Source organism: Chelonoidis abingdonii, chromosome 1 (assembly GCF_003597395.2).
Source record: "Chelonoidis abingdonii isolate Lonesome George chromosome 1, CheloAbing_2.0, whole genome shotgun sequence".
NCBI classification, from domain to species: Eukaryota; Metazoa; Chordata; order Testudines; family Testudinidae; genus Chelonoidis; species Chelonoidis abingdonii.
Window position 1 is genome coordinate 212,094,015 of NC_133769.1, and position 14,802 is coordinate 212,108,816.

Sequence of the window (14,802 nt, forward strand, 5' to 3'; positions counted from 1 at the left end):
GCTTAAGATGCAGAAGGTAGCCCAGGTTAAATGCAGTGAGGCCTGCTTGGGCCGAGTGCCTTTATCAGAGGTCCAACAAGTGAACTACTTCCAGTTGGCTAGGTAGCCCTCTCTGGAGGGCTTTCTGCTGTTCAACAGGATCTGTTGGATACCAGCCGAGCACTCCTGCTCCTCTGCATTTAACCATGCAGCAGTCAAGCCATCAGGAGATTCTGCACTTGTCCTATCTATGGGACTCCCCCAAGCACTTCAAACAGTTGTCAGGGGGTCACTAATAGGCATCGGCCTGTTGCATGACGAGCATGCTTTGAAGCTGGGAGAACGGGGCAGGCCCTGCTCCAGGGCGAAGTCCCAGCTGGGACTCTAAATACTAAACTAACCTAACACTTAACTTAATGGTTAACTAAAGTACCTATGAACAATATACGAAGAAGATAGACAATGGGTTGTAAAGAACCGCTAAACACACTTGCAATGAGAGTCCAATCAAGTTACAGGCGGTAAGAAGGAACTGAAAGGGTGTAGGGCCAGCAGTGCCCAATATACCAGCAAATGAGCGCGGCACTCAAGGGGGCGCTGCAGCCATCCCTACAATACAGCGAAGGCAAAAATCTCTGACAGCCGTGCATGCAGGCATGCACACACCTAGAATGGAATCGACATGAGCAAGCACTCAAAGAAGAAACCTCTCTCACTTCTTTGGATTAATTCAATTTACTCTGCTTTCTTGGCTGCCCATACTTTTTCCTGCAAGGTTTTATTCTTTTCCAGTTCCCTCCCTTCTCTGAGTCATGCACTTGTCTTTGAACAATTTCTCAAGATGCTACTCCCTATTTATTCATCTTTTAATTTCTCAGCGGAAATGTAGTCTATTGCATCTCAAATATGACCTCTTAGAATTATCCTCCACCCCCAACTCATGGATTTTAATACTTGCTCTCTTGGCACCATGCAAGTATGTTTATTAAACCCCTGAAGTTTGCTTTGTTGAAATCCAGTACCTTTATTTCAAGAACCCATCGCTTATTATGCTGAATTCAAACAGCTTGCACTCATTGCAATAAGGCAACATTACATTAGTTACCTTTTCAAAATATATCTCCTTATTAGTAGGAAGTAGATCCAGGATACTTTCTTTTCTGGATCATGAAATTGTCCTGTGTAAAATTTTTGATTTCTGACTGGTCATTTTGCTGCATTTGTTACCAAACATATGTCTGGACAATACTGTCTACTTATATGGCTTATATCACTACACCATCTGAGCACTTCACAAACACTTCTGAATTTAGCTCCCCCCAACCACCTGTGAGCTGGTGGAGCTCTCTGTGAAGCAGAGAGAGATTAAGTGACCTCCTGAAGATAACACAGGAAGTTTATGGTAGAACTGGAATTGAACCTAAATTTCCTGCACCCCAGTCCTATGCCTTAAGCACAAGACCATTCTTCGTCCCCAAATGTACACCAGCCTTTGATTTTCAAACTCCTTCAAAGTTAGTCCAGGAGCAAGAGCTTATTTTGCTCTCCTCAAATCCTGGAGCCTGTATCGGATGTGGACTGCAGTTTCCCATTTAATCCCCTTTAGCTAGCATATTTTGCCACTACTCTGTTAACTATCAATGTGTATCACATTAGTTTTATAGATGCTTTCATTATACCTTCTCCTTCCCTATTTATTAGTCCTGTACATTCCAGAAAAGAAGTGTGCTACTTTTATTAATGCTCTGAGGCTTGGTAGAACTCCTGCATAAAAACTTGTAGCCTGGAGCACTGCTAGCTTAGAAAAACAAAAAAACACTTTTACATTTGTGGGCCGTTTTTATGAAGGAGAAGTGGCTATTCTCTCACACATCTGATTTTGCCATTGAAACTGACCTGTAGACATAAGTAAGTATGCCAATCAAATTCACCTGAACTATGGTTCATATGTTGAGTTCAAAAGGCCACTGTTAGATTGAAAAGAGAAAAGGGATACAGATTTGTGGACATTAGGCTGCTTTTGGTCCTTTTAGTCCTGCTCAGAAGCCATTTATCTTCATGAGTTGAGAGCTCACAGGTATTCTATGATGGTTACAAATGTATCTCACATACACCAGGTATCTCACATTTTAAGCAGCACAAAGTTATATCTCTAATAACTACAACTGATAATATATATATTAACTTGTGCCTTTTTAATAAAAATGAAACACAAAGCATTCTAAATTACAGCAGCTTATAGATCTAAAAATTGTCCATATTTCAGCAGAATACTGTAATTAAGATAAACATTGTAACTGTAAAATGTTAAAGCTCCATGGCAATTTAAAACCACAAAAAGCCTTCGGTCAGACTATCACAGTATTCTCTCTGCTGATCTCCTGGTTTAGCCTGCAGGTTCATTGCTGTAATAAAAAATTCTTTATTAAAAGTATGTGATATCCTCTCCTTTCCAAGAGGGAGGAAAAAAACAAAAAAAGCTACAGAGCCATTTTGGTTAATACACCACAAGAGTCCTTTCCCTAATAGGCAATGTTCTTTGCTAGTACTAAGAAATAAGAGGATCTTTCATTTACCATTAGTTGAGGTAAGTTTTCTTGCTTTGATTCTGGTTTAAAGCTACCGCCAAGGAGTGACTTTTCAGCTGCAGCATGATTTTTCAAGATTATAATATCTCTGCATAAAATACATAATTAAAAAAGTTATTTGCAGAATTGGTTATCAAAAGCCCTGACTTAGCTTTAAAGAATTGCAAATATTTGCTTCCTAACAGCTAGTTTATAATTTTGCTGGCAAGAGGATGAGAGTTTATACTTCCTTTTTATCGCTTTACCCTTTTGTTTAACAACAGCTAAAAAGTGGTGTGAAAATCATTTATAAGTAGTTAATCTGCAGCAAGAGCACTTAACCCAGCTCTACTGATTCTAGATTAAAGGAGGCAAAAACAAGAGGCAATTGCTCTTAGTTATTGTTCATTATTTACCAAATTATTAGCTAATTAATATATCTGCATGCTTTGTGTTTGTAACATCTCACACTGAGTACAGGAAAAGGTAACAATGCAATCAGCTGGGTTACGCACTAAAAACAGTGAGAAATTCTGTTCATCTGATGCAGAATTCTATGCATCAGTCAACTCTAATCCACTAAGAAAACTATAAAGGTTGAAATTTAGTTTTAATGCATTAAGGAACTGCTGAGAAAGATTACGAGCAACTTAATAAAATAAATGCCATCATTAATTCAAACTGCAAATAGTGTTACAGTCATATTATAAAGTTACCCTAAATAAACCTAGTGCTTCAAAAATTTACCAGTGATTTTCTATTACAAAATATGTGAAAATACAAAAGAATATTACAAAACAATGTCTTTTTTGGGTCAAAACTGACACCAAGACGACAGTCTTATTTTAGTTTGTTAACGGAAACTATTGGAATATACAAATTTCAATGTGGTTGAATTCTATATACCATATCCCCCAAAGCCGACGGTTAACATTGTCATGTAACCTCTAAAATTATTCTAACCTTCCTATGAAACTCATTACTTCTCTGTGACCTTTAAGGTTAGCCATTACTTGTTTTCTAATACTACATTTTGGCAGCAACTATTTATTAGCCTGTTATTGCAAAAAGTGTAATTTAACAATAAACCAGTCTGAAGGGGTTTTTATGTCTTCAGGATACATACCATATATTTCTTTAAAAATAACCATACTTTTGTAAGTAATACTTTACAGTAGACATCTCAAATCTACCATATTTGTAAAACTTAAAATGAGAGAAATTTAGGCTCTAAATTTTTATACATATATTTATATTCAGATTCTATATATATTATATATACACATGAGTATATATAAAATACATATAATCAGAGTCCAAAAATGAACAAAACCTAGGCACTGTACATAAATCTTTTTTAAAACTCAAACAATAGAAAAACTTTAAACATTAAACAATTTTAATAAAAGTTTCTGTACAATGCTAAGCAGTTTTATTTACATATAGAAAATGTAATAGGAGTAGTGTTCGAAATTACAGCACTCCTTAAAATTTCAATGGCAGGTAATCTGGAAAAAATAACAGCATTCCATTCACAAATATTTTCAAGCAATAAATATGTATTTATAAATAGTGTAAATTTACATCAAGATTAGAAACAAAAATCACAAATCTGAAGTTTATTCCTTAGTCTATGTGCAACCCATTTATCTTTGTGACTTGGCTGTTAAGTTTTTTAAATTTTATTTTAGGAACCAAAAGTGTAACCGTCATGGTTTCAAAACAAGACAGAAAAACATAAAAGCAGTAAAAAATTTATATCACCTAACTTTTCACATTAAAAAAAAAAAAAGTTGCCCAAAGAAAGACTTAAAATTTCTAACTACCTTACAAAGAAATGACCAGCTAAGCTAGTACTTTTTCCAAGGGAAATTCTGAAAGGGAAAAATGGATGAAAATAATTCATCAGCCCAGAAACAGAGAAATACAAAAGAGGTGGTCTTCAAGTCAGTAGTCTGTATAATGTTGCCAGTTTTGTCAGATATATACAAAACATGGAATTATTATTATTTTTGTGAAGTACAGCTGGATGAGCTTTATTTATTTTGAGTTCTGGAATAGGAGGCAGTGCTCTCTCCTGTCCAGTTGGTTGACACTCCGCACTTAGAAGGTTGCATAGACACAGCTTTCAAGCCAGCAGCCTTACAGGATAGCTACAAAAAAAATCAGTGGTGCAGAACTGGGTCACTTCCTGAATATCAGAAAAGTTTTCATTTAATGTCCATGGAAAAATGTCAAGATGAGGAGGATGGCAATGGAGGAGCCTGGAAAGAAAAAACAAATTACTTTTTCTACAATGGGCAAATGCAATTATTCAGTAAAGATCCATATAAACAATATGTATAAAGTTTAAGGGACAAACTAACATTACTGGTTTTATATTACAGAATTTTCTAAGATCACATTTGTGATTTTTTTTTTTTGCATATTCAAGTACAATTTGTATTTTATTAATATTTTACATTAACATTCTCTAGCCACAGGTACAATTATTTTAAATCACCCATCACAACAATTATCTAGATGAACATGCTAAAAATTAGACAACGGAACTCTTCCCTATACAAGCCTTCCGGCTCACCTTAGAAGAAGTCTGGGAGAACAGACTTTTCTGTAACAATCTCTTCAGTATCTGAGTGTTTCACAAACAATGACTTTGGGTCTTTTACATGTGAACTAAAAGCCAATAATTTTGAGCTCTGTTACACCAACGGAGGGAGTAAATTCCAGAGTAGAGGGTCCTGCACTGAGAATGCCCCGGATATTTAAAAATTGTGATACCTTATTTAATACCTTACAGGTCTCAGAAGTCTAGTAAAGAGAATAAACATTTCTCCAAACCAACACTGTGAATTGCAGCTGGAAATTAATCAAAAGGCATAGTCATATCTGGACTGCCATATTCAATTACAATACAATATCTCGGAACACTCTAGCCAACCACTGTCAACTTTCCTATGAATGCAAGGTTCATCATGAATCAATTTAGCACCACTCTCACTCTGATTATGGACAAGACATCCGACCTTGCCTGCAACACTGAAAACCATATGGAATGAATGAACAATCATGCGTTAGCACAGTTCAGACCAGCACGCTACACCATACAGAACAAACCTACAAATGGGCAAAGGTAATGGACAGCAGCAGGACCAGCGCCAGGGTTTCTCGTGCCCTAGGCGCATGACCATTTTGCCGCCCCCTGTGCTGATCCCGTGGTTCTGGTGGAGCTGCCGCAGGCATTCCTGCGGAGGGTCCGTTGGTCTGTGGCTCTGGTGGAGCTGCCGCAGGCATGCCTGCGGGAGGTCCACCGGAGCCGCGGGAGCAGCTGACCATGCACAGGCATGACTGCGGCAGCTCCACTGGAGCCGCGGACCAACGGACCCTCTGCAGGCATGCCTGCGGCAGGTCAACCAGAGCCGCTTGCCGCCCCCCCAGCAAAATGCTGCGATTGCCTAGGCTGCCTAAATGGTAGCCAGCCCTGGATAGCAGGGTTTTTGCTTTATAACTCAGATGCAAAGGAGGCCCCAAATAGAATTGTTTGAGAGAATTCTCTTGCCAAGCAGAGAGAAAGCCAGGTTTTTGATTTTCTACTAGAAATAACGTCCGAGTTTCTCTTAAACGTGGTGCTAGTCTCTCAGCTTCAGTACTTTTATTCCTCCCCTCACAATCCAAGGGCATACAGAGGTTTTTGGGGGCCCAGGGCAAAGTTTTAAACTGAGGACTCCACCATTCCAAAAAACTTACTATGGAGGTGGAAGTTTAATACAGTGGGATGGGGTGGGTTTAAGAAAGGGCCCAGGCCTGTGGGGTCACTGCTTCCCTGTGGAGATAACGGTGGGACTCTAACCTGCATGAAGCCAGTGAGCCACTTCTGATTCCACCTCTCCAAAAGCTCTAGTTCGGCTGCCAGTGGAAGCAGTATCCCAGACTCCTCAATTCACTCTACCTCCAGACTCTCAGACTGGCAGGTTGCCTTAGGCCCAGTGCAATGATACCAGTGATGGCTGGATACGGGCCCAGCTGGGATGGGTGAGTCGTCTCCAACACTAATCAATGGCGGGAACCATACCTAAGTGGTACTGTGACCCTGTGTGCCATGTCACGATGGCTTTCATTCAAATTTGGCCCAGTTGTTCCTCCATGATGATGAAGGGGTGGCTGAGCCAAACCTGAATGGCACTGACACCCCATATGCCAGGTCGCAATGCCTGTCACTCAAATTTGGCACAGCTGCCCTATGGTGATTTTGGAGGTCCTCTCAAATGGGGGTCCAAGGGCAAACTTCCCCTTTTGCTGTCTCCTCCTCAGTTATGGGTGGCCCCGTCTCCGTCTGATCCAGACGAGATCTTCAGGTAGCCTCTATATTAGAATTTTAAACCTCATCCTTGTGAATTTTAACATCCATTTTTCTCTGCAAACTCATTTATATACTCTATAGTAAATTATTGTACTTTTCCATGCATTTCTGCTGCTTCAATATTTTTCCTGTAAAAACTGAAAATACAATTCTATAAATCCATTTGAACCAGAAAATCCAAGGTATTCATATACAAATAGGTACCAAGACAACATACAACAGCTTTACAAAGATAGTTTTGCACCCACTGACTATAACTTACTAATGTAAATTGGTCATAGGCTTGCATCATGTCCTCCATTTTGTACTGTTCTAGCACCACAAAATTTTCCAGGTTCCCGCTTATCTTTCGTGCACAGTCTTGGCAATGTACAACATAGGTCTTTCGAGAATTGCTCTCACTGGTGACAAAAAGCAGATTAAAGACTTCCACCTGTGTGACAGGAAACAAATCAGTGTTGGCATCTGGTTTTGGAAAGCTACAAAAAATAGGGTGTGGCTGGTTTGAGATTTATATTCTGTGTGCCCGTGAACACAGAAAAAAGACAAAGTAGCTCAAGAAAAATTCACACTTCCAGGGTTCAGTCACAGAAGTAGGCACTCTTCCAACTCATGTCTTCTACTACTACTACTAGATTAAGATGTTTGAATGAAGGCACTAAAGAAAGCGCAGGCGAATATTACGAATGAAGTTTCATAAGCTGAGGGTTACACTTGTAAGGTACATATTGTAAGCATTATACCCATTTTGCAGATGGGGAAACAGAGAAATTAAGGCCAATATTTTCAAGTGCCTACTAATTTGCAGTGCACCCCTTTTTTTGGCTTCTCAGCTTGGGACAAGTGCCTGATTTTCAGAGGTGCTAAAATGATGCTTTTCATTTGGTCTTTAGCAAAACTTTTATCCTGTTCTTTAAAAACATAATACAGTGTTAAATACTAGGGAGAATCAAAACACCTAGCAAGACAGGCATGTTCTGTGAACAGTGCACTCCAAAGTTCTCTCTCTCTTTGGTGTCAAGTATCAGAGGGGTAGCCGTGTTAGTCTGGATCTGTAAAAGCAGCAAAGAATCCTGTGGCACCTTACAGACTAACAGACGTTTTGGAGCATGAGCTTTCATGGGTGAATACCCACTTCATCAGATGCAAGTCTCTCTTTGGGACTATTTCTGACCAGTGAAATACAACAACATTCTAAAAATCAAGCTCAGAGGATCAATTCAGTATAGATGGGATGAACCTTTTTTTAGAATCCCAGATAATCAAAAAAAACACTGCGTGACTAACAGTATGTCCATTGCAAGAGAGTTTAGCAAAATATAGCCCATATCTAAAAGATTATATTGTAAGGCTTAGGAGATAGCCCTGTGTCTTCTTACATACATCTATTTACAGCACCTAGCAGATTGTGAGTGCTACTGTAATGCAAATAAAGAAATACAGAATTAATAACAGCAGTAATAATAATGGAAGACATCCCCAAAATAGATCAATTTAAAATTGTGAAGTTCTTTACTTCTACTGACCTCACAAATGCTACAGTAATGAGCCGGCTCTTCCTTTGATCGCCCATGCCAGACAATCTCTTTTCCTGCAGCAATTAGAGCTTCCCTCAATGTCTGACACTGCTTGAGAGTTCTCAACAGGCAATACCTATCACAGAAATCCAAAGCAAATAATTATACACAAACATTTCCCCTGTATTTAGTTCACAAAACTAAACTTATCTGTTGATTTATTCAACCTTAACCCCCACAACAATCAGTATATTTCATTTTAATCTGAGCAAACAAAACTTCCTTAAACAGTGAAATACTGTGCTTTTCAGTGTACTGCAGCTATACAACTGTTTTAATCTAACATTATCAATAAGAAGTTTGGTTGACTTACTAGGCTAAAACAAACAGCTTACATTTCATAAATGAAACTCAAAGCATTATGTTGTTGACCCAAAGCATCATTTTACACTAACATCCTAAAAGGAAATCACTTCCTCAACACAACTGTCTTCCAGTGGCCTACAATGAGGAAATTTGAGTTCTGGTAGAAATTATTACAGATTAGGAGGAAAAAAATACTCAGACTAGTTTTAGAAAATATTTTCTGTTGTCTTCTCTAGAAAAAAAATTATCTAAAAATGGAAGAAAATTTTGACATTGGTATGCTTACTGCATTAAGGAAAAAAAAATGTAGTGTGCTCCCAAATGACTATTTACAATTGTTTGCAGTATTTTTGTGTAAATAACAAAAACCAGATTTGAATTTTAGCTCATCCTGTCAAGCAATACATCATTTTGCTTTCCAATATTATGTGAACTACAAGAGTGTTCTCATAAGTGGGCCAAAATGAGTCACCCGACTTTTTTTAAATTTCAAATCTATATGTCATTTACAATAATTTTCAGTTCTCAAATATCCTTGCATTTGACCAGTCCTCTGATTTTCCTCTCAAAAGGGTAGTTACATACATTACAGACACTGGAAAACAAAGGAGAAGAAAAAATGCTAGATGGAAAACTAAGTGCAAAAAAGTTTTATTTCCCCATCTCGCCCCTCAAAATATTGTTCAAACACAGTGCTAGCACCTTACTTTCTTTTAATTTTATAGTCTTAAAATGCTAATGTATGTTTTATACTTGTTTCTTTATGTTAGCAAAAGTTTAGATTATACACTGAGACTTTGACGTTTCATGCTTAAAATGTTCATCTATGTTCGCCCCCCCAGCCTGCAACACCCAAATCCAGGGACTTGTTAGCATTGTACTTCAAGAGCAACACAAACTCAAAGTCAAAATTGCAAATAAGCCCATTCTGCATTAGCAACTGACACCACCTTCTGACATGCTGAACTTTCAAAAGTTGAAAAAGCTAAAATGCAGGCTATAAAAAAAACAAACAAACATTTTTTGGCCTGTGAATATAAAAGTTTTCAATAACTTTGATAATGTATTTAAAGTCTAAATAACTTTTCATTGCTAACACTGAGATAATTTTGTTTTGAAGTGACCGATTTTACGCCACTATAAGAAATGTTTAATACAAATACAATTTTAGCCCCTAATGTATGACACACTTATACACATGCTTAATTTCAAGCACAAGTAATCCCCCATTGAAGTCAACAAAAGGAGTTATTCATGTGAGTAAAACTAATGTTATGTGTACCTATCTTAAGTATTTGCAGGATCATGTCCTTAATTTTCAATATTTTGGTTTTTGACTACAGAAACTTAGTAAAATTCAAATAAGAGACCGTAAATGTAGTGGCACTTTAAAAAAAGCATAATTTACTTCATTATACATTTAAACCAAATATATTTTTTTAATACCAAGTGATTTAAATAACTTTATCCAATGGAAAAGAAAAGGTCTGAGATTATGTCAAACAAAAGCAGGAATGATCAAGTCAGAAAAGACAACAGCTAACCACCTGGAAAAGTTCTGCTGCAGGAGATCAGGGAATTAATTTATATCAAAACCGTAACATTTTTTTACTGAAACATTTTAAAAACACACATATCTCCTGGTATCTGGCACTGCGTCTTCCTGAGGCAACACATGCTCTCTCACCCGATTTCTGCCAGGGTTCACATCAGAATGTGGACAGTGGCTACCTTTTGGCACTGGTGAAGGGAAGGGAGCTGCTTCCAGCCACAGGAGAGGAGTGGGAGGGAGTGATAACTAGGCCCATATCTTTGCAGAGCTCTTCTCTTCTACCCCCCAATCCCCGCTCTCCAGTGGCTGGACGCAGCTTGTCCCTTCCTGCCTGCACAGTTGAAAGGCAGCTAACACCTCCAGGCTGCTGCTGTCCATGGACATAACCCAGCCGCCTCCTGTCCCCAGGCTACAGCACGGTTAGGAAGGGGTTAAGCTCCAAGGATGAATTGTGCACCAGGGCCCAGGAAACCTGACTGCAGGGGCTTCACTGAACCCGGCCAGAGAGGTGGGTCAGCAGGGGAGGGGGTCGAAGGGATGAAGCAATTCCTGGGGGCAGGACCCAGGGTGAGGGTGTGGGGGGTGAAGAGCGTGCTAAGCCCCTGCCCAGGGGCTGCTGTGGAGTCTGCAAGGTTGGGGCATGAACGGGCTTGAAATTGCTTCCCCACACACCACTCCAGAGCTTAGATGAGGGGCGGAGAGGCTTTCCCATGCCAGCGCTGTGCGAGGCTTTGGCATGTGCAGGGCTCGGCTCCTCCTGGTCAGTGTCCCAGGCTGGAGGATCTTGGGCTTTCCCAGGGCCCTGGTCCAGCGAGAGGCAGTGGGGCAAGGAAGGAGCCAGCGGGCCAGGCTGTTGGTAGGCTGAGTGCTTTGACCAGCAGGGAGAGCAGCGGGCCCCACATGTTGCAATTTGGCCCCTTCACCAGCCTTGCACACCCAACCCCATCATTGGTCACTGGACCCCCCACTAACTGCTGGTGGGTGGGTGGGCGGCTGGTGAGCAGGGAGACAGACAGAAAATATGGGAAAACATGCCTATTTTAAAAAAAAAGTTGGGACATGTGCAGGAGGGCTTAAATATGGGACTGTCCCTTTAAAAATAGAATGTCTGGTCATCCACAATATGAGTCAACTGTCATTTAGCCCATCAGATGACATTTATCAATATTTAAATCTAAACTGAGTACCTCAGAGAATGCAAGTGGAATTTCAATTATGCACTTGCTCATTAAGAGCCATCATATTATACAATTATTCTACAAGAGTAGAAGTTTGTTTAATCTATTTAGTTCTTTAACTGAATTGCCATTAAGAATAATGCAGACTTCTGGGTCCATATGGGGTAGGATTCATAATTTGCTGGCTGCAGAAAATCAAATACATTAAATCTATGAAGGCTGTTGGTACGTGCAATCCCTAATTAGCCCAGCTCTCTCCAACATGCCATTGCAATCAGCCCTTTGAGATTAGCCAATTACATTTTTATCAGTTTGAGGTAATGACAGGAAGGCAGCAGGTGGGATCAGTTCAGCATCAGACATCTGAGGACTGGAAAGACACCTTTAAATTTTCTGTCTATTCTATTTGCTGGCTACTCTGTTTTTGTAACTGAAAGTGCACAATAAAGTAGTATTTATTAGTTTAATAATTTAGGAAAAAAATCTGATACGCTACCTGCTTATGAAGTATGCCCTGAATTAAAAAGAAATTAAAAAAAGCTGTCAATATTTTGTGCTCCCACGCTAATATTTAGATGGGTTCTTTGGGCAGGCCTAAAAGCCTTCCCCTCAATTATTCTTCAGAGTCTCAGATTTCACTGTCAAAAAGTTCTCTAGCTGTTATAGTTGTGAAGAAAGCATTCAAAACAAGAACAGATACTGCAGTGATATCTGCCTGAGCTTTTAGAGAGCTTAAAAACTGTGATGCCAATGACAATAGTTAACAATATTGACATTTTAAAGTATTTCATTGCTAATCAAAGTATGTAAGAAAGAAGAATATCATTATGAAGATCTATACCAGTGTTTCCCAAAGCATGTGATGCCTGAAGGACTTGTTAAGGGGAGGAGGTAGATGAAAGATGTAGAAATTAGCAACACAGTGGGGCTGATGAGAGGCACGACTAATTTCACTTTCCTGAAGGCAGGCTCAGCTTTCAAATATTTGGGAATCATTGCTCTAAGCAGTATACTTTATTAGGGTATAGGATAGGTTTGTGGTAAATAAGGGTAGACCTTACAGTCTAGCAGAGACATAGGGTGAACCCACTGTGAGGGAGATGTCAGCCTGATTTCTTCTGTGAGGAAGGGCAGTGAGGTCTGCTTCTGAACCTTTATATATTTGGTGAAGTTTTCAAAGCTTGGATTGCATCTTGTCCATCCCCTTGATGCAGGGCTGTTCTCTATAAATATATCCTTCAGTAATTTTGTCTACTCTGGTGTAAATATCCTGGGATGAGTATCATCTGGATCTGCTGACTGGGCATATTATTTCCTAAGTATCCTTTTACTGATGCTTTTATAATCAATATCCTTTCATTGCTTTCTAGTTACACAAATCCCCATTTTCTTTATTTCATCCAAAATGATGTTTCTCCTATAAAGCTATTGAGTATTTCAGTCATTTTAGAATTAGTCTCCATACTCATTCATTAATGTGTCCCGCTCTCTCGAATATTTCCTTTTTCTTTTGGCCCGATACATTTGTAAATGCCTTTCTTATTCCCTTTAGACACTTCTGCTATCATCATCTAGGGATTCTTTTGTTCATTTTTTGGGAGATGGGAGTATCTTTTCTCAGAGCAATCTAACTTATTTTGGATATTATTATTTGGTTCCCCAAACAATTCCAGCCCCACTTTCAGATCTTTGAACACTGCTTTTTTATAAGCTTCTAGTACTTTTTCTTTGCTTTTAAATAAAAGAACAATGCTGGATTGCATGCTTATTGTGGTGTGTTAAGATGCTCAAACTTTCTTTCAAACACACATATTTTAATTCTTTCCCTTGCACAGTCATCCCAAACATTTACAGGTATACTTATTCACATTTAATTCTAAATAGTACTCACTGCCGTGTATGCCAGTGCCTATATGTCACTGCAGAACATTTTTGCTTATTTTTCAAATGAGAAGCACAAGTCATTTTTTTATTTCAGCAAAAACTCCTCCTCTACCCTGTTTCCTACCTATTTTGGTACTTAACTCCCAGAAGAGGCAACTGTTTTAGATTATCTAGATGCCTTGGATTTCCTTAACTTGTGTCAATTTGGATACAAATCTGCATTTGGCACAGAGCTGGCATCTGTTGCATTTATTCAGAATTAGGAAGAGATAATTTATCAAGATCAAGTGTTCATGCTGATATTCAACGAGCTATATTTGAAACCAATGACTATAAAATGTTGGCAATATAGCACAGAAGCTAGCAGGAGTGGACATAGCTACTCTCAGGTGGCCCCATCCCTTTCCCCTTGAGCAGGTCCAGTGAATCATTTTGGACAATGGTTCTTCTCTCCCAAGGGTACTCACATGAGTCTTCAGAGGGTACCAGACGGAACCTCTATTCTCCCTCTATATGGGGCCGAAATGAGGGCTAGAGGAGAGACATGAACTGCAGTATGTTCTGTATGCTGACCACACCTTTCTGTCTCCATTTCAGCTACCCTGATAAGTATGAACAAACACTTGTCTCAGAGTCTAGCAAAAACTGTGGGCTGGGTGGTGGCTCCCTGGGTGAGGCTTAAACCAGGTAAGACAGAAGAAATATTGGGTAGATTGGGGAAAACAATTACAAAGTATGGCATAATATTTTATCTGCCCATCTGACTAAAGGGTTCTTCATTTGTAGTATACATTTGCAATGTAGGCATCTAATTAGATTCCCAGAAGCTGTTAGTCAAACAGAAAGCAATAGTTCAGTTTTCCCTGGGTTTGCTAGAGAATCTCTGGGACTTCCCAAGCATGCTTACTGTGAGTTCTAGCATCTTAACTGAAAGGGTAAGGACGCTGGCTTTTTAATAAAGGCCGTCTTTACGACAAAAGTTAGTCATGGAAGCTATACAGATGTTCACAACCCCCTAAAACCTAGACTCTTAAACGGGATTAGCAAGGGAAGCTACCTTAGTGAGGTCAGAACATGTAGGGATAAAGTGAGGAAGGCTAAAAGCCGTGTAGAACTGGACCTTGCAAAGGGAATTAAAACCAATAGCAAAAGGTTCTACAGCCACATACATAAGAAGAAAACAAAGAAAGAAGAAGTGGGGCTGCTATACACTGAGGATGGAATGGAGGTTAAAGATAACCTAGGCATGGCCCAATATCTAAATAAGTACTTTGCCTCAGTCTTTAATAAGACTAGTGAGGAGTTTAGGGATGATGGAGGGATGATAAACGGGAATGAGGATATGGAGGTGGATATTACCGCATCTGAGGTAGAGGCCAAACTTGAACAGCTTAATGGG

General features: G+C 39.2%; 1 protein-coding gene across 7 annotated transcripts in view; it reads right to left on the bottom strand.

Annotated features, from left to right (window-relative positions):
- Positions 1-3,927: 3,927 nt before the first annotated feature.
- The window catches only part of KDM6A (lysine demethylase 6A), a 287,206-nt gene continuing 276,331 nt past the window's right edge, over positions 3,928-14,802 (bottom strand). For all 7 annotated transcript variants that reach the window (XM_075059516.1, XM_075059508.1, XM_075059521.1 and 4 more), the window contains 3 exons: positions 8,433-8,559; positions 7,169-7,339; positions 3,928-4,810 (listed from right to left, as the gene is read on the bottom strand). In XM_075059516.1, the coding sequence (XP_074915617.1) occupies positions 4,781-4,810; positions 7,169-7,339; positions 8,433-8,559 (328 nt within the window). In that variant the 3' untranslated portion in view covers positions 3,928-4,780. The remainder of the gene's footprint in view (positions 4,811-7,168; positions 7,340-8,432; positions 8,560-14,802) is intronic.